Consider the following 20,955-nt stretch of genomic DNA (forward strand, 5'->3'; position numbering starts at 1 on the left):
TGGTGCCCCCAGCAGGTGTGAGACCACATTTGCAGCCCTGGTGTGGCCTGAGGCTAGGGGTCTAGGGCCGGGAGGATGGCTCACACCCGCAGCACACCCTCAGTGAGCTTCAGCCTTCACACTGTTCTGGGAGCGGAGGCTTTGGGTGCAAAGTAGAAGGGCCCTGGTGGCGGAGAGAACTGTGTGGAAGAAGATGGAGAGGCCCCAGCGGGCCCTGCTCCCCTGAGAACGGAAGGCCTAGGTGAGAGCTTCTGGGGTGGCCAAAGCTGGACTATCCGGCACTGCCTCTTTGGGGCTGTGGTCTTGAACTCAGGGAGCTGACTCTTGGTGTCACCCCAGCTCTCTAGGGATGGCCCCACATGAGGCTCAATGACCCCTGCCTGGGGTCATGTCTTCCCAGGGTGGCACCCAGGAATTGGAGGGTGAGGTCTGGTGGAGGCCCTGGCCAGCCCCAGGGTCTCCGTTGAGTCCCTACCAGCAGGGCTGGACGTCTTCCCAGGGAGGTGCTGTGGGTCCCCAGGGTTAGGAGGTGGGGTGCCCACCATCCTCACCTCCTCTTTGTCGTCACAGTCCGCAGGGGACACACCCACCACCCCAAAGCACCCCAAGGACAGCCGAGAAAACTTCTTCCCTGGGGCTGGGGCTCCCACGGCTCCTGACCCTGTGCCCGCTGACACTCTCCAGCGTCCCGGTGACACTCACAACAAGCCTCGCCCGGTGCCAGCTGCCACCACGGCTATCATCCCCTGCCCTCCCTCAGCATCGGCCTCCAGTCCAGACCCGTCCAAGGACCCTGGGCACCCCCGGCCACACAGGGCAGAGGCCATCCCCAGCATGACTTCCCTGGGCCCAGGTAAGTCCCAGCCCATCTCCTAGGCAGCAAGGCCAGAGCTGGGCCCAGGCCCCTGCTACCAGCCAGCAACAAGTCCTGCTCCTTGCATGGAGAGTGTGGGTGGGGGAGGGGAGGCGGCCAGGGTGACCTCCAGCCTGGTGATCCTTGGGAAGCACATCTTGGGGGCCCTGGAGGGCAGGGGGCATGACCTGATGGAGTGCCCACCACTTTCTTGACCTTCCTCCCATCCAAAAAGGGACGTGATGATGGCAGTCCCCCATAGGGGTGTGTGGCTAGGAGAGAGGGAGCCAGCACTAATAGTGATATGTTTACATGTAAACTTGATGAATAGATAGATAGGGATTCAGGAGAGGGGAGGGGTCTTGATCTTGGCTTATCAGAGATCTCACAGGCCTATGAGCTGTCCCTGAGCACATCTGTGGTGGGGAGCATTCCTGCATAGGCCCCCTAGGGTAAGACAGATGGAAGCAGCCAGCAAGGAGCGGGATAAAGCTCATGGGTGGGCTTGTGAATTACAAAGGACAGAGGGCTCTGTCAGCCAGAGTCCTGGTTCCTTCTAAAACCCAGGATGCCCTTAGGAATGACAGCCTACTGGCAGGGGCAGCTGACAGACGAGCTTTCCAGGGAGGGGGCACTGAGGTGGCATCTCAAAGGTCAGCAGGCAAGGTGTCAGGCCTTCCCCTCACCCCGGCTCCTGGGACCAGCCTGCACCCTTGCTGAGGCCCTGCAGGGGCCTTTACTCTTGCAGCCTTATCAGTCTTCCCGGTCACAGTTCCATGCAGCCCTTCGGCCATTCAGCCTTGGCTGTGTCACTTCCTAGCCATTTTAATATCAGACCTGAGGGCTCCTGCCGTGGCTGGTCTGCCTGGGTGGGGACTGAGGGTGGCAGCCCTCCCTCCTTTCACTCTTTCCTACAGTTCTGGCATTAGGCGCTGATGTTTTCACCTGATGCTCATCCCCAGTTTGCTTTGAGAATCATGGAAGTGTAGGGACCATTTGCCCAGTCGGTTACAATTACCCTGGTTGTGGCCTCGTGAGACGAGGAATCACTTCCCTTAAGTCAGCTCCTGCAACCATTTGTTGTGAGGGGAGCCTCCGAAGGCTGCAGGACCAGAGCAGTTGAAGGATTGTGAGTGGTGGTTCTACCACCAGGTGACCTTGGCTGTCCCTGCTCCCCTCTGTGTACCTTGTTGTGTCTCAGTTTCCAGCACACGGTGTGTCAGATGGAGGTGATACAGGTTTAGCACAGTGCTTGGCAGACAGCAAGCACAGCCCCGGGGTGGATTGTGGTGATTTCAAAGGGCAGCGACAGTGAGAGTCCATAGCCCAAGGAAATCACTCCCTCCCGTGAAGTCGTGGCTCCCCCGACCTTAGGCTGTCTTACCCTCCACCTGACTCTTGCCTCCATGGTGTTGTAGCTTCTGAGGATCAGAGCTGTCAGCTGGTCGTCTGAATTCTCTCACGTTGCTGGCACATCTCAGGTTCTCACCAGCTGTTGGCTGGAGGCCTCAGTTCCTCCACCGTGGGCCTCTCCGTAGGCTGCTGAGTGTCCCCACGTCATGGCTGCTGGCGTCCCCCAGAGTCTAGGTCTAAAAGAGCGAGACCACTCAAAGGAAGCCTCAGTGTGCTGCATAACCTAATCTGGAAGTGAGTGACCATCACTGGTGTTGGCCATACACAACTGGGTGTTAGGTGGGAAGGTTCCTTAGGGTCTAACAGGAGGCAGGGTCATCAGGGCCCTGGGAGCCTGGCTGCCTTCCTTCCGTCTCCTGCTCACCGCACCCCAGTCCCAAGCAGGCTCCAAACTATGGTTTGCACCTTTTTCCCCTGTGTCGGATCAACGGAAGAGTGTATGTTTCCCGATGTGTTTTCTTCATCCCGGAGTATTGATCCTCTTTTATTTTCCTCCCCAAAACTAAATAGCCTTTTGCTAGAATGGAACTCTTACATGACATCGGGGGTGGGGACGGCCCTGGGCTGAGAATATGTGCTGCGTGGACCTGGCAGTGGAGTAGCCTCCTGACGGGCCAGGTGCTCAGCACATTCCCAAACCAGCCCTCTGCACTTGCACACCTGCCATGTGGAGTGACCTGCCGGCCTCTTGGGGCTGCCTCAGGATGTGCGAGCAGGTGGTGTTTGGCCGGTTGTGTTGGGGGGGGGGGGGGGTGTCCCTGATGATCCCCAGAATCCCCTGGAGTGGTGTCAGGGCCGTGCTGGGATGGGCACATCGCCCCAGAGCCCATCTCCCACAACCCCCAGAACAGGGAAAGCACCAGGAAAGAGCCATCCAGCAGGGTGACTGAGTGACCTGGCAGTGTGCCCAGCATCTGCCTCTCCTGGTGACCAGCAGGCAGCCTGGAACCAGGCATAGGTTTGGATGGACAGGAAGGGTAGGCCTGCCCTGCAAAGGCACCCAGGAACTAGAGGGTGTACAGGGTGGTACCGAAGCCAGAGACGGCTACACGGGAGGTTGCAAGCCACCTAGGAGAGCAGGCTTGAGGACGGATCCTCTCAGGACATGTCCCCAAGGTGCGAGAGCACGGGGAAGGCAGCCTCCCCAAGGTGGACAGCCCCGCCCTGTACCCCCCACTCCCATGGTGCCCCTCACACAGGGCTCTGGCTCCAGCCAGGGGAAGGCGGCCGGCAGTGGCTGGGAGTGTCCAGTCCTGACTTGTTCCACCTGCTGCGGCCTGCGGATGGGCAGGAGTGGTCTCAAGCTTCTCTGGTCACTAGCTGAGCCTCACCCAACTACCCAGGCCATGATGACCAGGGCCACCGGCCTCATGTGGTGGATCCATTCCCTTGCGGAGCTCAGGGTTGTTCGTGGACATCCAAGAAGCTTAGTCGTGTGTCTCCCACAGAGGGGGCCTGGCCCTGCCTCTTGCTACCCGCCCCCCACCTCCTTGCTGAGCACGTGCTGTCTCTTTGTTCGTTGGATATTTGCCCACTACAGGCCAGGACCTGGTTTGGTGCTAGAATAGTGCCTGGTCTACAGGTAAGTGAGGGTCCTTCTTGCTGAGGGGCCAGGCCTTCAGGAGCAGGGAAGTATATCAGGGAGGAAGAGTGGAGAGGGCACTGCAGGCCATGGGACCAGCCTGGTACAGAAAGCACCTGCCTGAGCAGGGCGCCCCAGCCAATGGGCTTAGCTGTAATGCCAGCCTCATGCCATCCCGAGAAGCCAGGAAAAGTCTGAGCCAGGGCTGGTGCTTCCAGGACACTGGTCCTTAGGGACCCAGTGCCCAGACCATGAGTCTGCCCCAGAGAGCGGGGAGAGTAGCCCGATAGCAAAGGACTCCAGCCTGGCCATATGTTTCCCACAGGCAGGGATCCTGAGACCAAGGAGGCCAGGGGGACCCAGATGGTCCTTCTCTTAAGGCTGGGCCCCCAGGCCAATCCCCTCCCCCTCAGGCTCACCTGCAGCCCTCCTCACAGGGCCTCCAGGGTGGTGGTGGGGAGGGGAGGGGGCTGCCTGGCCTACAGAGCACTACCCTACGTGCTTAACACTCTCTGCTAGATGCCCCTGCCCGAGTGTCCCTTCACCTCATGGTGGCCCACCCAGAGGAAAGGCCTGGAACGGGTGGACAGTCCCCTGGGATAGGAGAGAGCCAGCCTGACACCTGACCCCTCTGAGGGCAGCCCCAGGCCCTCCCTGCACCCTGCTTCCCCTGTCCTGCTCCTGTCCTGTAGATACCGATCAGCAAGGAAGCCAGCAGCCCTCCCAGCCGACCTAAGCAGCCGCTTTAGGCTCCTCGCCCAGGCCCTCAGGGAACAGCCCCATGAGAAGAGGTCGGACACAGGCAGGCAGGCAGAGCACTAGACCAGACACCCACCAAGTCTGCTTCATGAGTGCGTGTCCAGCCACAGCGAACCAAGTCCTGCACCAGCGGTGTGGGATTCCGGCTGCTGTCCCTGCTCCCCAGGTCCAGGGGGAAGTAGGAGGAGCCTTCCGAGGTGCTCACCCCTGCCTGCCATGGTGAAAGGGCTAGACACTGGGACAAAGAAGCTGTGACCATGCCGGCCAGGCTGTGAGACCTGAGGAAGGGCGAGAGTGGCTCATGGCTTAGGTAGCCAGGGAATGCTCTGTCCTCTGGGAGCTGGAAGCCAACAGTGGGGAGGCCACGGCTGCTCAGTGGCCCAATCTTTGTCCCTGTCCCAGGAGCTGTCACTCCTGCCTTGTCAAGGCTGGGGTGGGGGCGGGGGTGGGGCTTTACCTGTTGGCGAAGGGGAAGGAAGGGCTCAGTGGGAAAGTGGGAGAGTAGAAGGGTTGCGGGGTGATGGCCATCTAGGCCCAAATAAAAAGGAAGAGGGGAGTGAGGGGAGGAAGGGAGCATGAGGAGGCAGGATGCGGGGGGAGGAGCTGCAGGGCACTGGAGGCAGGGCCTGGGGGGCTGGGAGCTGGTGGCCCGATGCTGACTAACGGCCTGGCTGGCGGCCATAGGCTCAGCCTATACCCCTCAGGCCCATCAGGCCTTGGCTCAAGGGAGGCCAGTTCCCGGCCCCTGCCTCATGCCAGGGAAGGTGTGGCCTGGCGGAAGGGCATGGTGCCAGCACACCGCTCTGTCCGCTTTGGTCTTAGCTGGTTGGTTTGGTTTTGGGTCCTGACCATGTTTCTGAGCACCACTCCAATAAGCTAGTGGGAAGAGCCCATGAGCCCACCCTTTAAAGTCCTGTGATAGTGTTTGATTGAGGGGGCTGGGGCCTCACGGTCCCCCGTGTTGCCCCTACCGTGTCAGGCACACAGTGGTCCCGGGTGGTGGGCCAGCCACACCAGCGTCCACGGGGGGCTGAGCGGTTTCCTGCCAGTACCAGCCCGGCCCTACCCATGCAGTTGTTCTAGAGAAGCCCCTGCCGGTCCCCCGGTGGGGGTGGCGAGCTGCCTCGGCACAGGTCCCCTGCCAGGTGTCCCAGGGTGCAGGAGGGAGGGGCCCTGTCTTGCAGGCTGGGTGAGGGTTGTAACCTGCAGCCCTCCTGTGTCCCCACAGAGGGAGAAGAGCTGGCCGGAGGGGCAGAGGGCACGGGCTTCACGCCCCAGGAGCCACTGCACGGTGAGCAGATGAAGGCTGTTCCTGACAGCCCCTCGGCAGAGCCGCACTGCTGGCCCCCAGAGGCTGCGCCCCGGACAGGCGCCGAGCCCACCTGCAGCCAGGGTAAGACGAGCTGGGAGCAGCCAGGGTGGGCCTCACCTGGAAGGGTGGAGGGCGTCACAGGGTGACCAGCTGGCAGAGCAGGGCCCGGGGAGGACCCAGTCATGCTAAAGCACAGCGGAGAGGCAGCTGGGCAGGGAGGCCCAGAGTGGAGACCCCCTCGTTCTACCTCTGGCTCCACAGAGACTAGCAAGGGCGGGTGGCCAGCCCAAGCTGAGGCCGCTGAGTCCCAGAGAGGAGGCCCCCAGACAGGGCCAAGAGAGGGGTTGGCATGTGGGGGGAGGAGTCTGGGGCAGACAGAGGGGTGGCCAGCCTGGCCAGACAGTTGTCCATGTCCTAGTCATCCCTGTGGATAGAGCCCTTTCCCAACCAGCCAGCCCCCTGGGGACTCCTCAGGGTCGGGGATCTCACTGACCCTGCTCAGGACTGTAGGGCCTGGTACCAGCCAGAGGGAGCCAAGCATGGGCTTTTAAAGCCATGGGACCTTGGAGGAATGTGGAGACCAGCCAGGCCGACCCGGCGGCCCCTAGCTCTTGCAGCTTCACGGAGACTGCCAGCCCCGGAAGTGCTGCCTCCAGCCTCCTGGGAGATGCAGCCCCGGAGCGGGAGTGGAAGTGAAGAAGTGAATGCCCTGGCGCTAGCTGAGTGACTGGCGACGGGCCCCAGTATCCTCGCTGTGGTGTGGACACCAGTAGGACAAGCATCCTAGGATTGTTGCAGGGATGCGGCCGTTAATGTGTGCACGGCGTCTGGCGGGCCTGCTCCAGGGGCTTGCCTGTATCCCAGGCCCTGGACTCCCAGAGTGCACTGTGCTCCTTGGGCAGGGGCGGGGGGAGTCCCAGTCCTCAGACCTGGGCAGTCGCGGAGGCAGACACAGGAGGCCTGGAGCCTGCCAGCCAGCACAGACCAGAAGGCCAAGAGAAAGCACCCTTGGCCTGACGCAGCAGGAGGAGGCGTTCTGGGTGCCTCTGTTTTCCAGAAGGGAAACTGAGGCCCAAGCCAAGGAGGGGCAGGCAGGCCCAGGAGACTGTGAACAAGGCTCAGCTCCCACTGTCCACCCCACAGTCACCAGCTCCAAGGTGCCCAGTGGTGCAAGTGCCCAGTCACCCGAGGGCCCCCCCAACAAGGCAGAGCCCGGCCGGGCCAAGTCGCGCCTCCTCCCCAGCATGCCAAAGCTGGTCATCCCCTCGGCTGCCACCAAGTTCCCCCCTGAGATCACCGTCACGCCGCCCACCCCGACCCTGCTCTCACCCAAAGGCAGCATCTCGGAGGAGACCAAGCAGAAGCTGAAGGTGACCACGGGTGCCGAGTGGGGGGCATGGGCGGGACGTGGGCTATAGGGGGACCTGGGGCCAGGCCTGGGCCACCCCTGACCAGTGCCCTGCCCGCTCTGTGTGCAGTCGGCCATCCTATCTGCCCAGTCGGCCGCCAACGTGAGGAAGGAGAGCCTGTGCCAGCCGGCCCTGGAGGTCCTGGAGACGTCAAGCCAGGAGTCCTCGCTGGAGAGTGAGACGGACGAGGATGATGACTACATGGACATCTAAAGCGTGGGGCCGTCCCCCCGCCCCCTGGCCCAAGCCCCTCAGCCATACGGGGCCCAGGCAGAGCACCATTCCCCACACAGACCCCAGTCCACCCAGCCTCCCTCCCTTGCGGTATCCTCCCCTCCCGCCTGGGCTGTGGTCTGTCCCCACCACATGGGCTCCCGGAAGAGGCCGAGCTTGGCCACGTGAAGACAGCCGCAGTTCGCACAGCGGGGCTAGCAACCTTTTCTATGAGACGTTGACTTTGTATAACCGTGTCCACACCCAGCCTAGGTGGCCGTGTCCACACCTTGATGCCCGGATGAGCCGGGCTTTGCCTGTGTCATAGTGGAGGGGTCATTTAGGGTTGGGCTCGCCCCACTCCCTTTTTCTGGTTTCTTTTCTAATAAAGATGGAACAGTTGTCTTTGCCTCTTTGTTCAACCCAGGGGGGCTTGCTGTCCAGGGTTTCTGGGCCCTTCTCCCCATAGATCAGGGCCCAGCCTTTGGGCATCCCAGGAGCAGGCAGGGGCTGGGCAGGCAGTGAGTCAGTGTGGAGAAGTGAGCACAGGCCAAGTAGGGCAGACTATGTGGGACTGGAGTCGGGCGTGGAAGGGGCCTCAAGAGCATCCCCGAAGGGCTCAGAGTCGGGGGGTGCCCCTCTGGAATATGGGCAGGGGTGGGTGGAGGAGGCTGCAGGGAGCAGGTGGTGCCAGGCCTCGCCGAGAAACTGTCTTGTGATGGGCGCCCAATGCAGAGGCCCCTGAGAGGCAAGGTCAGTGTCAGGAAGCGGGAGGTGGGGCTGGCAGGGAAGGTACTTACACCCCAGCACACTTGCCTTCCAATGAACTGGCCATGCAGTTGTGGGGCTCAGTGCAACATGTAACTGGGGCTCCTGTTCAAAAATTAATTTTCTAAAGGTGACAGCAGAGCATTATGCAAGCCCGCGATGCTGGCTCTGCTCTTTCAAGGCTCTGAGTACGTCTGTTTTGGGGAGGCACAAGTTGCAGGGGCCGCAACCTGCCCTTTACACTGTCAAATCCCTCAGTGCCTTGGAGACCCAGCTGTCACCCCCCCACAGCTGTGGGCTGGCCCTGCCCCCAGGGGTCTCCCTGAAAAGCTGTCCAGGATGGAGATGGGGACGCTCCTTGCTGCCCTGTGCCCCTCATGGGCTGGGCACTGCCAGGGTCCCCAGCCCAAGGCTGGCAGAGCCATCATGGGGACACAGCAGCACAGCAGCCTTGGGGAGGTCCTCACCAAAACGTCCCTAAATCCAGGTTCTTTGCCAGGCGAGGGCAGGGCAGGGGTAGCGGTTACTCAGTTGATGCCCCTCTCCCCAAATTCCTACCTTCTCTTCTTCTCAGACCGGAGTGCCCAGAAAGAGTTCTGGGAATAACGCAGCAGTCTCCCAGGGCTTCCTGGCTCTCAGACCCCCGAGGACACCTGGGACCCATCCTGGAATCATTCCTATCCTCTTCCTTTCCCTGATGTGCCACAAGGAGCACCCTCGCCCCAGGGCCTGGGATGAGCCCCAGCACTAGCCATCAGCACCCACCTAGAGAGGTGCCGTGAGCTCCCAGCAACCAAGTTGGGAGATGTAGCTCCTGACCACCCCAACTGGCTTCCCTTATGCCTATAGGAGCCCCCTTTCCAGAGAAACTGCAGGCCAGATGAGAAGGGGGGGTGCCCAGGGAAGGGAGGCTGGCCAGACCGCAGGAGCTGAGGAGGGTCGCTGGATGGCCCTAAGCTCATAGCCCCCACCAGCTTCAGTTCCCTGCTAATGGGGATGTATCCCCTTTGGACGGACACCTTTAGAAGCTGCCTCTGGGGAGACAACCATCTGTCGGTCTGGACACCCAGCCCAGGTGGCAGGGTCCAAGTGAGTCCCAGGCTTGGGACGGGAGGGGGATCTCCAGGAAGCTGCCTGGGGCCTAGCCCAGCACTGCAGCCTCTCCCAGTGATCCCACCTATCCACACCAGGACCTCAGTTTCCTTCCTTGCACAGTGAGAAGGGAGAACAATGAAAAGATAATGCAAATTCTCTGAGTGACTGCCAGGGGTGGGCGGGGCTGCCAGGGGTGGCTCTTCTCCCAGTCTCCCTGCCCTGTTTGGAGCCCTGTTTCATAGGCCAGCCCCACTCCGGGGATTCCAGACCAGGGGGTTCTGGTCTCAGCCTCTAACCCCACTGTTAACCTGGCCAGACTCCCTCCCACAGCCTTCACCCCCTCCCTCAGAAAGGGATCCCCTCCTCCCCTCCCTCCTTCAGTACCCACACAAGCCAGTGATCAGCAGGAAGTTACTTGATCCCTCTTCCTGCCAGGCTTGGGGGAGGAATTGGGACTACCTGCTCCAGGCGGGGAAGCTGAGGCCGGGAGCTGGGAGATCTGGGGCTGAGGGCTCCCAGGGCACTGGAATCCAGAGATTCTAAGGACCACCTGGCCTAACCCACCGGGCCAAGTCCCATCCCCAGCGGAGCCCCACCCTGGCCGCCCGCCCGGGGCTTGACCTGGGGTGGGATCCGGTGGTCTAGGTTGGGTTGTGGCCTCTGGACATCCAGATCCCCGAGTGCCAGAGAGGTCCAATAGCTGGAGGCTCGGACCCCCTCCCCCGCGTCCTGGGCTGGCGGGCCAGGAATGTGCTAACAGCGCAGGTTGGGCCCTACCGGCCCACGAGGGCACCTGTGGACTTTGAGAGGGGAACCGGGTGGGGTGGGGTGGGGCGGGGCAGGACGGGACGGGACGGGGCGGGGCGGCTGCGCTGTGTGCGGGGCGGGCGGGGCCAGGCCAGTGGGGAGTGAGCCGGCCTGCAGGCTCCCAGCCACTGCTGCGCTGCAGGCTGCAGACTCAGGCCGCACCATGAAGCTGCCCCTCCTGCTCTGGGCCCTGCTGCTGCTGCTGCTGGCGACGGTCCCAGGCCCAGGCCCCGGGCCTGCAGCAGGTACGCCCTGACCCTGCCCTTCTTGCCTCTGTCCGTCTGTCTGTCTGCCTGCTGCAGCCAGGCCCAGGGCGGACACCCCTCTGCTCAGCCTCCTCCATCTGTCAGGCCATCTGGGACTGTACTGGGGGTTGTGAGAAGAAATTCTGGGGATCCTAGGGTCCAGGGGCTGCTGGCAGGATGGAGAGTCAGCTGTGCCCACCCTAAACCCGCTAGGAGCTGGGAGGTGCTGGCTGCCTGGGAGGGAAGTGGTCTAGAGGAGAGTGGTGGGCTCAGGAGAGCCCTTGGCCTGCACGAGGATGTGCTCACACGTGGAGGACCCCCAGTCCCACTAAGCCCCCTGTCAGGCAAGAGGAAGGATTGTGGGTCCTTATTAGGGTGGGGCTGAACCTGAGAAATCTGGGGGAAAGCTCCTACTCCAGAGCCTCAGGCTGGACTGGGCTGGAAGTGACAGGCTCCCCAGCCCCCCACCCCACCCCTATCTCCCATCTTGGGTAAAAGCCACCACCCTTCTGCCACTTATCTCACTTACTGGCATCACTCAGCCTCCTCCCCCACTCCCTTGAGCCATCACATCCTCCCTCCTTCAATAAATGTTTATTGACGCTCTTGAGTGCCAAGCCCTGCACTGGGTGAAATGGGGTCACTGGGGTGGCTCAGGTCCAGTCCCAGCACTTGACTGGCCCCCTTTGATAGGGTCACAGGGAAAGGCCAGGTGGGACGGGTGATCCTGCCTTGGCTTCTGCACCCCAGCTCAGTCTCCACCCTCCAATCTGCCCAGCCACGTCCCGCCGCAGAGGGATGGATTCCCTGAAAATATGGCCCTGTCATAGGTCCCCATGGTGGTAAGAGCCTAGGCCTGATGTCCACAGCCCCACACCAAACCAGCCTCTCCTTCACACTGGCCCTGCTGGGCCCTCTGCTGGAGATGTCCTTCCACTCCCCTCAGAGGAAGGGAGCACCCCTTGCCCTCTCCCCTAAGGGTGGGGCTCCTTCGGGGGCCACGGTCGGTGGGCTGGTGCTGCCTGGCGAAGTGAGATGGAGCACGCCAAGCCCGGACATCAGCCCTTGCCAGGCCTCCAATGGGCCTCTTAGTAGCTACCTTCCCAGACCCCAGACTGTCCTCCAGGCTGTGTCTGTTGACCCTTCAGTGAATAGAGAAGGGTCCCCCGCCCACGTCAAGGGCTCAGCCACTGCTGGCCATCTGAGACTGTGGTCTTCCAGGACTTGGTGGCAGAAGGTCATTCCTGCCCAGGGGGCTCCTCTTGATACTGCAAAAGTTTGTCTAGAGACATTTCCCCTTATCTCTTCTTGTTCTAGCTAATCATTCAAGCAACTGCTAGATCATTTGTACCAAGAATCCCTCCCCCACAGGCCCTGTGGGTTTCTACTGTGTTCCCTTGGTGGGTAGTGCGATCCTGGCCGGCATTCTCCTGGGGATGCTTCTCTCTAATGGACTCCAGGAAAATAAATTCGAGGCCTGCCCGTGGGGCAGCCAGGCACTCAGGGCCCTCCCTCTCCTCCAGGTGCCAAGGGGACCTGCTCCCACCGCTGTGGAGACCGGGATGGGCTCTGCTCCTGCCACCCGACCTGCTCCGGCCTGAACACCTGCTGCTCGGACTTTCGGGACTTCTGCCTGGAAATCTCGCCCTACTCAGGCTCTATGATGGGTGGCAAAGACTTTGTAGTGCAGCACCTCAACTGGTTTAACCCCACTGATGGTGTGATCTGCAGGTGGGAGGCCCGAGGGGCTCCCTGCATGCTGGGGACCCAGGGACAGCTGGCTGGTTGGGTCCCCCAGGGAGGAGGTCAGGAGCCCAGGCCTCGGAGAGGGTCAGCCCACCATGGCCCAGGCTTTCCTGCCACCTCCGGCCCCCCACAGGTTTAAAGAGAGCATCCAGACCCTCGGGCACGTGGACTCCTCTGGACATGTGCACTGTGTGTCACCCTTGCTGTATGAGACGGGCCGTATCCCCTTCACACTCTCGATGGACAATGGTCGCTCCTTCCCGCGTTCGGGCACCTGGCTGGCCGGTGAGCCCCAAATTCCTGGGCCTCGGTTCCCCAACAGGGACTTTCCCTAGCGCTAATCTATGCACACCTTGCCTGCCAACCATGCCCTGCTTCTCTGGCTTAACCAGTCCCTTTGGAGGCGCGCCCGACCACAGGGGCGTGGGTTCTCCAGCTCCTCTCCCCACCCCCTGACGTCCACACAGGGGACCCAGCCCAGAGGGAGTGGGGGCTTCAGGAGTCCCCAGCCAGGCCAGGGGACGGGGGAAGCCAGGTGGAGACCTGGGCAACAGAGGGCAGCCTCTCCCATGGCCTCTGTCCTTTCCTCACTTGAGGGTCTGGGGGAGTCATTGCTCTAATGGGACTGCCACGTTTTATCCTTGGGAGGCACCCCCAGCTCTCAGAGCCCCTGGGCCTCGGGCCTCCGCTCACCCCTCCCCTCCCACCCAGTGCACCCCAGCAAAGTGTCGGAGACAGAGAAGAGCCAGCTGGTGAATGAGACGCAATGGCAATACTATGGCACTGCCGACACCACAGGAAACCTCACCCTGACCTGGCAAGCCTCGGCTCTGCCCACGGAGACTGTCACCATCGAGCTGTGGGGTTATGAGGAGACAGGTGAGGCCGGCCAAAGGCTGGACTGACGGAGGAGCTCTGTAGACCAGTAGGGTTGGGAGTTTGGGGCTTGCAGAGGTGGGAGAAAGAGAATTCCAGGTAGGGCCAAATCCCAGCTGGGGATCTCGAGCAAGAAAAGTACAGGCAAGAAAGGGGACTGGGTGGGAGTGGGGTGGGGGAGGGGAGGCTGGGGATCCCTAGCTGTTTGGGGTCCAGCTCCGGGAAGCAGGTATGGACATCCCCAGCTCTTGGAAACAGAAAAGCTTGCTCCACCCATCCTCTCCAAGCCTCTGGACTGCTAGCCTGGCCTCGAGCATGGGCTGTGACCCTAACGTGGGGGAGGAGGAGATGGTGGTCACTCGAGCCAGGGTCCTTGCTGGAGCAGCAGGGCAGGCCTTCCTATGGGAATCATCTGTTTATCTGTCCATCTGTCAGGCTGCTCTGTGCATGCTAGGGAACTGGTCCCTCTGCCTCGGGGCTCTTTGGAGGAGCCCCAGCGCTGAAAAAGGCCTTTTCTCCCTCAGGGAAGCCATATTCAGGGGAGTGGACAGCAAAGTGGTCATACCTGTACCCTTTGGTCACAAACATCCCCAACTCCGGCTTCTTCAACTTCACTCCAAAACCCGCACCTCAAAAATACCAGAGATGGGAAGTGGGTGCACTTCGGATCATCAACAGCAAATACTACGCGGGGGAGAAGTAAGGGCCAGCGGCCATGAAGAGGATGGGCTGGCGGGTTTGTCCGCGGCTCCTCCCCATGCTGCACAGGGAAGCCAGAGCTGGGGGTGGGGAGGGTGGGTGCAGCCCTCAGTGAGTGCGTGGCCCCCGCAGGGATGTGCACGCACTCTGGAGCAACGAGCACGCACTGGCCTGGCACCTGGGTGACGACTTCCAGGAGGACCCTGTGGCCTGGGCCCGCGCCCAGTGCCTGGCCTGGGAAGAGCTGGAGGACCAACTGCCCAACTTCCTGGAGGAGCTGCCTGACTGCCCCTGCACGCTGGCTCAGGCCCAGGCTGACTCTGGCCGCTTCCATGTAAGCCCCTACCCGGGTCAGGGCACGGGAGATGTTGGGGGCAGGTGGGGCCAGCTGTCCCCACTACACGCACGGTGGCACCCGCCCAGGAGGTGGGGTGGGGAAGTAGAGGCCCTTGGGAGGTGAGGCTGGGGTCCGAGGGTCCTCAGGGGTTGACTCCCAGCAAGGGGCTGACGGAGCCTGAGGCCAGCCCCGGTGACAGCAACATCCTGCTCTGTAGACAGACTACGGCTGTGACATTGAGCGTGGCAGCGTGTGTACCTACCATCCGGGTGCCGTGCACTGCGTGCGCTCCGTGCAAGCCAGGTGAGCCCCGCAGGGGGAGGCTGGGGCAGGGGGCAGGGCTGCGGGGCACGGTCCCCACAGCAGCCCTGACCCGACCGCCCCCGCCCCAGCCCCCGGTACGCCTCTGGCCAGCAGTGCTGCTACACGGCGGCAGGCACACAGCTCCTGACGGCTGACTCAACTGGTGGCAGCACTCCGGACCGTGGCCACGACTGGGGCGCGCCCCCATTCCGCACACCACCCCGTGTGCCTGGTCTCTCCCATTGGCTCTACGATGTCATCAGCTTCTACCACTGCTGTCTCTGGGCACCCGACTGCTCCCGATACATGCGGCGACGGCCCTCCAGTGACTGTCGAAGCTACCGGCCACCGCGCCTAGGTGGGTGCCAGCCGCAGCTGGGCCCCGAGCAGGGCCAGGCCAGGCAGGCCCACCTGACCCTCTGCTCTCCCCAGCCTCTGCCTTCGGGGACCCACACTTCATCACTTTCGATGGTGCCAACTTCACGTTCAATGGGCGTGGCGAGTACGTGCTGCTGGAGGCGACGCTGACCAACCTAAGGGTGCAGGGGCGGGCCGAGCCCGGGACAACGCCTGAGGGTGAGGCCCGGGCCCGTGGGCCCTGGGTGGCTCAGGGTCATCCCGGGAGGGAGGCTGGAGCTGAGCAGACAGTGTTCTGCACCTGCCACCCCAGGCACGCGGGACCGAGGCACAGGGCTGACGGCCGTGGCTGTCCAGGAGGGCAACTCGGACGTGGTAGAGGTCCGGCTGGCTGGCGGGGCAGGGGTCCTACAAGTGCTGCTGAACCAGGAGGTGCTCAGCTTCACCGAGCAGAGCTGGATGGACCTGAATGGTGAGTGAGACGGCCCGGGAGCTTCTGCGGGCCACTTGCACGCCGTTTCCCTCCCGCCGGAGCCGCCATCCCTCTCGCTGGCCCTGGGGTTCAGAGCACGGGTGCAGAGATGGAGGCCTCTCGCTATGATCCACATGCTGTCCCCACTGTGCCCAGCCTCGTGGTGCACCAGTCAGCCCCACCCCTGCACCCCACGCTGAGGGGCCCGGCACAGTGGACACATGCCCCAGCCCACGGCTGTCTGTGGGCAGATGAGACTCTAGGCCTCTGATAGTGAGGTGTAGCCAGGGGACCTGGTCTGATCTCATGCTTTCATATGGAGCCCCAGACACATGTGATCAGAACCCTGAGACGCCAGGACAGTAGGACTTGGAGCTGGAAGCTACAGTGATAGGAATCACCTGCGTCAAGGACACTGGCTGGCCCTGAGAGCTAAGGAGCAGCCTCCTGCCCGACCGCCTTCCCTGGTGGTGCTCCCTCAAGGAACTGAGCTAATGAAATGATTTGCGGCTGGGGTCGGTGGGGGGTACCTGGGATGGGCCCTGCTCCTGCTGAGGGTGCAGGGACCCTCAGGAAGGGTGGGGGCGGGCATGGCTGCTGCCTCCTCAAGGAGCGAGGACTGACAGGTGACCCCACATGCAGGGCCTCGGCATGAGGGGTCCCTTCAGAGCCTGGGCCCTTCATATTGGTGTGGGGGTCCCAGTATAGGTGTCGGCACGGGGTGAGAGGGTGTCCCAGCAGGCCCTGGGGACGCCCTCCCCTTCCCTGAAAGCCCATGGATGCTGACCCACTCATTCTGGGGCTGTGGAGTCCCAGCACGGTACCCTCAGTGGGCAACGCTGACCCCAACTCCACTGTGCCCAGGTATGTTCCTGTCGGCAGCTGCTGGGGACAGCGTATCCATCATGCTGTCATCGGGGGCTGGCCTGGAGGTCAGTGTCCAGGGTCCATTCCTGAGTGTGGCTGTCCTCCTGCCCGAGAAGTTCCTCACCCACACACGAGGCCTCCTCGGCACACTCAATGATGACCCCACGGATGACTTCACCCTGCGCAACGGGAAGGTCTTGCCCCTCAGCTCCAGTTCCCGAGAGCTGTTCCGCTTTGGGGCTGACTGTGAGTGACCACGAGGCACGCACTGGGGGTGGGGGTGGGGGGACAGTCAGTGGAAGTGAAGGGGGGAGACTCCGGACTCTTGACCACCAGCAAGACCTGCTGCGTGTCTCCCTAGGGGCCGTGGAGAACGCCTCCTCCCTGCTCACCTATGACTCCTGGTTCCTGGTTAACAACTTCCTGTACCAGCCCAAGCATGACCACACCTTTCAGCCCCTGTTCCCCGAGGAGACCACCCCCAACCCCAGCCAGGCAACTGAGGCTGCTGAATTGTGTGGGGACAACCATTTCTGCAGATTTGATGTAATGGCCACTGGGAGCCTGAGCGTGGGCAATGCCACACGGATGGCCCATCAGTGGCACCAGCATCGTGTGCAAAGCCTGAAGCCTGGTGAGGGCGTCTGGGGGCACAGGCAAGGGGTGGGCACCTTATGCTGGGACAAGGCCTCCTAGGCTGGCAGCTGCCAGGGGGCAGGCAGCTGCCAGGGGGCAGGGTAGCCAGTGGCTTAAACCTGTGGTCTATTTCTGGTCTCCTACCCCAGTGAGATCCTGTGGCTGGCTAGCTCCGCCCCCCAACGGGCTCAAGGAAGGTATCAGCTACCTGATGGGCTCCACTGTCCACTTCCACTGCAATAGCGGCTACAGCCTGGTTGGGGCAGAGGCCAGCACCTGCCAAGCTGATGGCACCTGGTCCAGGCCCACCCCAGTGTGCCAGCCAGGTGAGGATGCCCTGCCCACCTGGCCCCCCTACCCCCGCCCCCTGCCCCCCGCCCTCGGGCAGCCCTCACTGCTCTGCCCTGTCGCCAGGACGGAGCTACGCGGTGCTGCTGAGCATCATCTTTGGAGGCCTGGCAGTGGTGGCTCTGGTTGCACTCGTCTACGTGCTGCTGCGCCGCAGGAAGAGCAACATGTAAGACCCCACCCACCCAGCCCTGGGTTTCCACCAGCAGGACCCTGGTCCATGCCCCTCCTTGGCTCTCCTAAGACTCTATGCCTGCTCTAGACAATGTCTCTGTTGCAGGGCCAGCTGGGGTTCACAGCCCTGAGGGGAACGCATCTGGCCGGCAGCAGGAGCCACATGGGGCCACCCTGGAGCCAAGACCAACCTCCCAGGAGAAAGCCCCAAACCTCTGAGAACATGCACCTCACTACTTTGCTCCTCAAATCCCTAGCACCATTCACCTGGGACCCCGGACAACCGATGCCTGAGCCTTTAATGCCCATGGACTTGAGGACTGGTGACCTGCTCTGTCACCTCAGACCTGGACACCCGGCTCTAACCGTGCAGTTCCCGAGACCAGCACCTGGTGCTCTAGCCCCTAGACTCCATACCCTTGAATTCTAATACCTGTCGCTAGAGACCCAGTACTCCGGCACCTGAAACTCAAATGCCAGTACCTCAGATCCCGTGTCTGATGACCCTGACCCCTGATATACTGAGACCTGGTGCCTCAACATGGGAGCCCTAATGCCCAGCTGCCTTGATTGCTGAACTTGCCCCAGCCTGAGTGGGAGAGGCTCAGTGTGTGGAGAGGCCTCAGCACACCCTAGTGGAGAGTCACTCTGAACTCCAGGCTTGTAATTCCAACCATTCTGGAATGTCACTTGAAATACCACCCCTACCTGTACCAGGAGAAAACAAACCTGTGGTGCCCCCTCCCTTGTGTCCTGGTGCTCATGCTGTGCTTCAGTTCCAGTTCCAGAGAGTTCCATGGTTGCCTTGTGGGGTCAAAAGCACCCAGAGCAACCCGGATCTGAGTCCTTCATCCACTGGCAGGCCACCTGGGGCATGTCCCTCCCCAGCCTGTCTCCATTTGAAAAGCAGGATTGTGAACAGTGTCTGTTTTGTGGGTTGAGGACAAAGGACAGTGTCATCATGGATGCCATGCCAGGTACCCAGGAGTTGGGATGGGCCAGCACAATCACCTGCCCCAGCACCTCCCTGAAGGCAGTGACTGGTAGTTCCCGGACCAGAGCCCATGTTCTGGGTCCCTGGGCACTTTACCCAGGAGTGCCCAGGAACTGGGTATGGAGCACAGGCCTCCTGCTACTGCTGCCCTCTTTGTGGTGAGGGTGCTGAGTGGGGGCCATGGGAGGGCCTAGGCCAGATAGGGTCAAGCTTGTATCATGGGTCTCAGAGAAAGCACAGTGGAGGGTGGGGTTGGAGATTGGTGCTCCCTGGTCCAGTCTCGTGGCTCCGACTGAGAGGTGGGGGTTGGGGGAATTTGCCCAAGGAATGTAGAACCCTGGGCGAGAGGTGATTGGAAGTGGAGGCCCCCTTCACTGCGACATGCAGTGCTGAGAGTGGCCACACGGGGGCAGCAGAGGGTAGGAACAGAGGTGGGAGGTGGAGGCTACCCAAGGTCCTAGGGGAAGGCGGTCTGTGTCTGCTCTTCAGCTGAGCCAGCTGTTGAAACCTTGGCTAAGGCTCATGCAAGCCCACCTCTGCATCTCTCTCTGCTGGGAGGGCCTCTCAAGTCACCCCCCAGTCTCAGGAGCACAGGTTTTCCAGTTGACACTCACCACCGGGGCCAGAACCCAGGCCTCCCCAATCTCTTAGACCTGCTCCTGGCCGACAGTCCTGGGCAAAGGTGGGAAACCTGAGTGGTAGGGGCAGGTGCCCTCTGGGGGAGGCAAGTGTGCACAATGGGGTACATTCAAAGGAACAGAGATGAGAGTGAGGGGTTGGGGATATCCTTGGGGAAGTGCCCAGGAGACTAAAGGAGGGGGATGGGGTGGATGCTTACTGCTCTCAGGCCCTACTCCCTACTACCCCACGTCTCCCGGCTTCCAGCTCAGGGCAGGGTGGGGCTGAGGGCTGGCCCCTTGGCCACCAGGCAGGTACTTTCCTCTGCAGATGAGGCAAAGCAAGGCTAGCCTCCCACCGACCTGGGTCCTCAGGGTGTCCCTGTGCCAAGCCAGGCTGGCTCGGCCAGGCACAAGTCAGCGGGTGACAGGTCAGTTTCCTGGTCAAAGCAGCCTGGACCTGTGAGAGCAGGCACACAAGGGTGGGCAGGTGCAGCTTCACAGCTCCCAGACCATGCCTGAAAGCATAGGTCAATTGTCAGAGATGTGATTGGTGAAAGAGGGCGTTCCAGGCAGAGGAACAGCCTGGGCAGAGGCTCAGAGGAAGAGAAGTGGAGTCTGGTCTGAAGAATAGTGACGCTTCTCCCACCAGGCAATGGTGGTTGGGCTTTATCCTAAGAGTAAAACATGGCCTCCCTTGGTCTTCCCGACATTTCTACATTCCTACATTCCTGTACCCTTCATTCATCCCTCCAGGTTGGGCCCTAAAGCCGCTTCCACCCTTCCCCAGAAGAAGGGGTGCCCTGTCTGTGGCCCTGGCCCCAGACATCAGGAATTCCCAGTGCCAGGGACAGGCCAGGCTGGGAAGCCCCAACACCTGATGGGTTTTCCCGGGGGCCTGTAGGGAGTCGGGTACTATTGGGCCTGTGTGAGGGGAAAGATTCCATAGCCCCCACAGACTTCCTTTAGAGACATTAAAGTCAGGGAACCATTGCCTCAGAGAAGTGGTCTCCCCAAACCACAGTCCCAGGGCATCAGAACCCAATGGCCAGTCCCCTACCTTTTGTACTGGTCGGGCTCTGGAGCAGAGGGGGACAGGGGTAGTAATCCAGGGACTTAGAAACACAAGTGATGGGAGAGTCAGGAAGTCAAGTAGCTGGTGAGGCAGTAACACCCCTGGGCTGAGGGACAGAGCAAAGGGTGCCAGAGCCAGGCCTAGGTGTTCACAAGAGTGGGAACCACATGAGCCCACGGGCCCTAGCAGGGGCCACAGGACTAAGATGGGGGAAGTGTCTGCTTCTCCTCCTGCCCTTCCATTAACTGAACTCAGGGCCAAGGAACAGATACAGCACAGTGGGGAGCAGGACCCCTTCCTTAGCCAGGCTGGTTCCTCCCACAAGCCCTGGGGTGACTGAGTGCCTACTCTGCACCACTTCTGTCCTCAGAGCTCACAGTCCAGTGGCTGCTCAGAGGGGAAGGGGTGCTCAGTGCAGCACATCTCCGGAGTGGGAGATCAAGAGGTGCTTCCTGGAGGAGTCCCATTTCAGCCGAACTTAAAAGGACAAAAGCCATTCGGGGAGTGAAGTTGAGTAGGTGCCTACTAGCAGCAGAGGAGTCCACAACCCCCCAGGTGCCTCATCAGGGCCGCATGCTGCACTACATTTCCCAGCCTCCTTTGCAATTGGGGGTGGTCACGTGACTGAGTTCTAGCTTGTGCAAAGCCAGCAGAAAAGGGCAGGACACTTCCAGGCCTGAACCATAACACTCCCCACTGGTACCCTTCCAGGATCTCTCTGCTGCTCCCTCTGATGCAAAGGTGGCCCTGGCCCTGGGACAAAGTGGGTCCCCAGCATGTGGCAGGGAACCCTCTCCCTCTGTCACCGACCTGCTCACCGGAACTGCTACCATCCAGTACTACTACCGGAACAAGGAATAAACTTGTGATTAAACCTTAATACATTTTTGGGGTCCATTTGTTCCAGCCGTTGGGTTCTCTATACACCAGAGGCAGAGGTGCGAAAAGATGGCCTTACACTTTTCATTACTGTTGAAAATAAATACTATAGACACGAA

At 61.5% G+C, this 20,955-nt stretch overlaps 3 protein-coding genes and 1 long non-coding RNA gene across 9 annotated transcripts in view; 3 read left to right on the plus strand and 1 right to left on the minus strand.

Moving 5' to 3' along the window:
• CABIN1 (calcineurin binding protein 1) overlaps nucleotides 1-7,943 on the plus strand; it is a 151,773-nt gene extending 143,830 nt beyond the window's left edge. For all 6 annotated transcript variants that reach the window (XM_060612559.3, XM_060612557.2, XM_060612561.2 and 3 more), the window contains exons 34-37: nucleotides 571-853; nucleotides 5,836-6,000; nucleotides 7,063-7,289; nucleotides 7,398-7,943. In XM_060612559.3, coding sequence (XP_060468542.2) covers nucleotides 571-853; nucleotides 5,836-6,000; nucleotides 7,063-7,289; nucleotides 7,398-7,541 — 819 coding nt within the window. In that variant the 3' untranslated portion in view covers nucleotides 7,542-7,943. The remainder of the gene's footprint in view (nucleotides 1-570; nucleotides 854-5,835; nucleotides 6,001-7,062; nucleotides 7,290-7,397) is intronic.
• Nucleotides 7,944-10,293: 2,350 nt separating this feature from the next.
• Nucleotides 10,294-18,016, plus strand: SUSD2 (sushi domain containing 2). Its single transcript, XM_060612564.3, has 15 exons — nucleotides 10,294-10,456; nucleotides 11,980-12,187; nucleotides 12,336-12,487; nucleotides 12,914-13,081; nucleotides 13,603-13,777; nucleotides 13,910-14,111; nucleotides 14,332-14,417; nucleotides 14,507-14,775; nucleotides 14,850-14,993; nucleotides 15,088-15,246; nucleotides 16,111-16,359; nucleotides 16,475-16,747; nucleotides 16,899-17,075; nucleotides 17,164-17,266; nucleotides 17,378-18,016. The coding sequence occupies exons 1-15, from the start codon at nucleotides 10,375-10,377 to the stop codon at nucleotides 17,400-17,402; spliced, it is 2,472 nt and encodes an 823-aa protein (XP_060468547.1). The 5' UTR covers nucleotides 10,294-10,374; the 3' UTR covers nucleotides 17,403-18,016.
• Nucleotides 18,017-18,035: 19 nt separating this feature from the next.
• Nucleotides 18,036-20,955, minus strand: part of GGT5 (gamma-glutamyltransferase 5) — a 45,757-nt gene continuing 42,837 nt past the window's right edge. The window contains exons 13-14 of the mRNA XM_078435672.2: nucleotides 19,943-19,997; nucleotides 18,036-18,170 (exon numbers count right to left, since the gene is read on the minus strand). Of these exons, the coding sequence (XP_078291798.1) occupies nucleotides 18,044-18,170; nucleotides 19,943-19,997 (182 nt within the window). The 3' untranslated portion in view covers nucleotides 18,036-18,043. The remainder of the gene's footprint in view (nucleotides 18,171-19,942; nucleotides 19,998-20,955) is intronic.
• On the plus strand, nucleotides 18,068-20,837 carry LOC144613899 (uncharacterized). The gene is made up of 2 exons (XR_013551341.1): nucleotides 18,068-18,248; nucleotides 20,669-20,837. It is a non-coding gene; the product is annotated as an uncharacterized LOC144613899 (long non-coding RNA).

Source organism: Panthera onca, chromosome D3 (assembly GCF_046562875.1).
Source record: "Panthera onca isolate mPanOnc1 chromosome D3, mPanOnc1 haplotype 2, whole genome shotgun sequence".
In the NCBI taxonomy this organism is placed as follows: Eukaryota; Metazoa; Chordata; class Mammalia; order Carnivora; family Felidae; genus Panthera; species Panthera onca.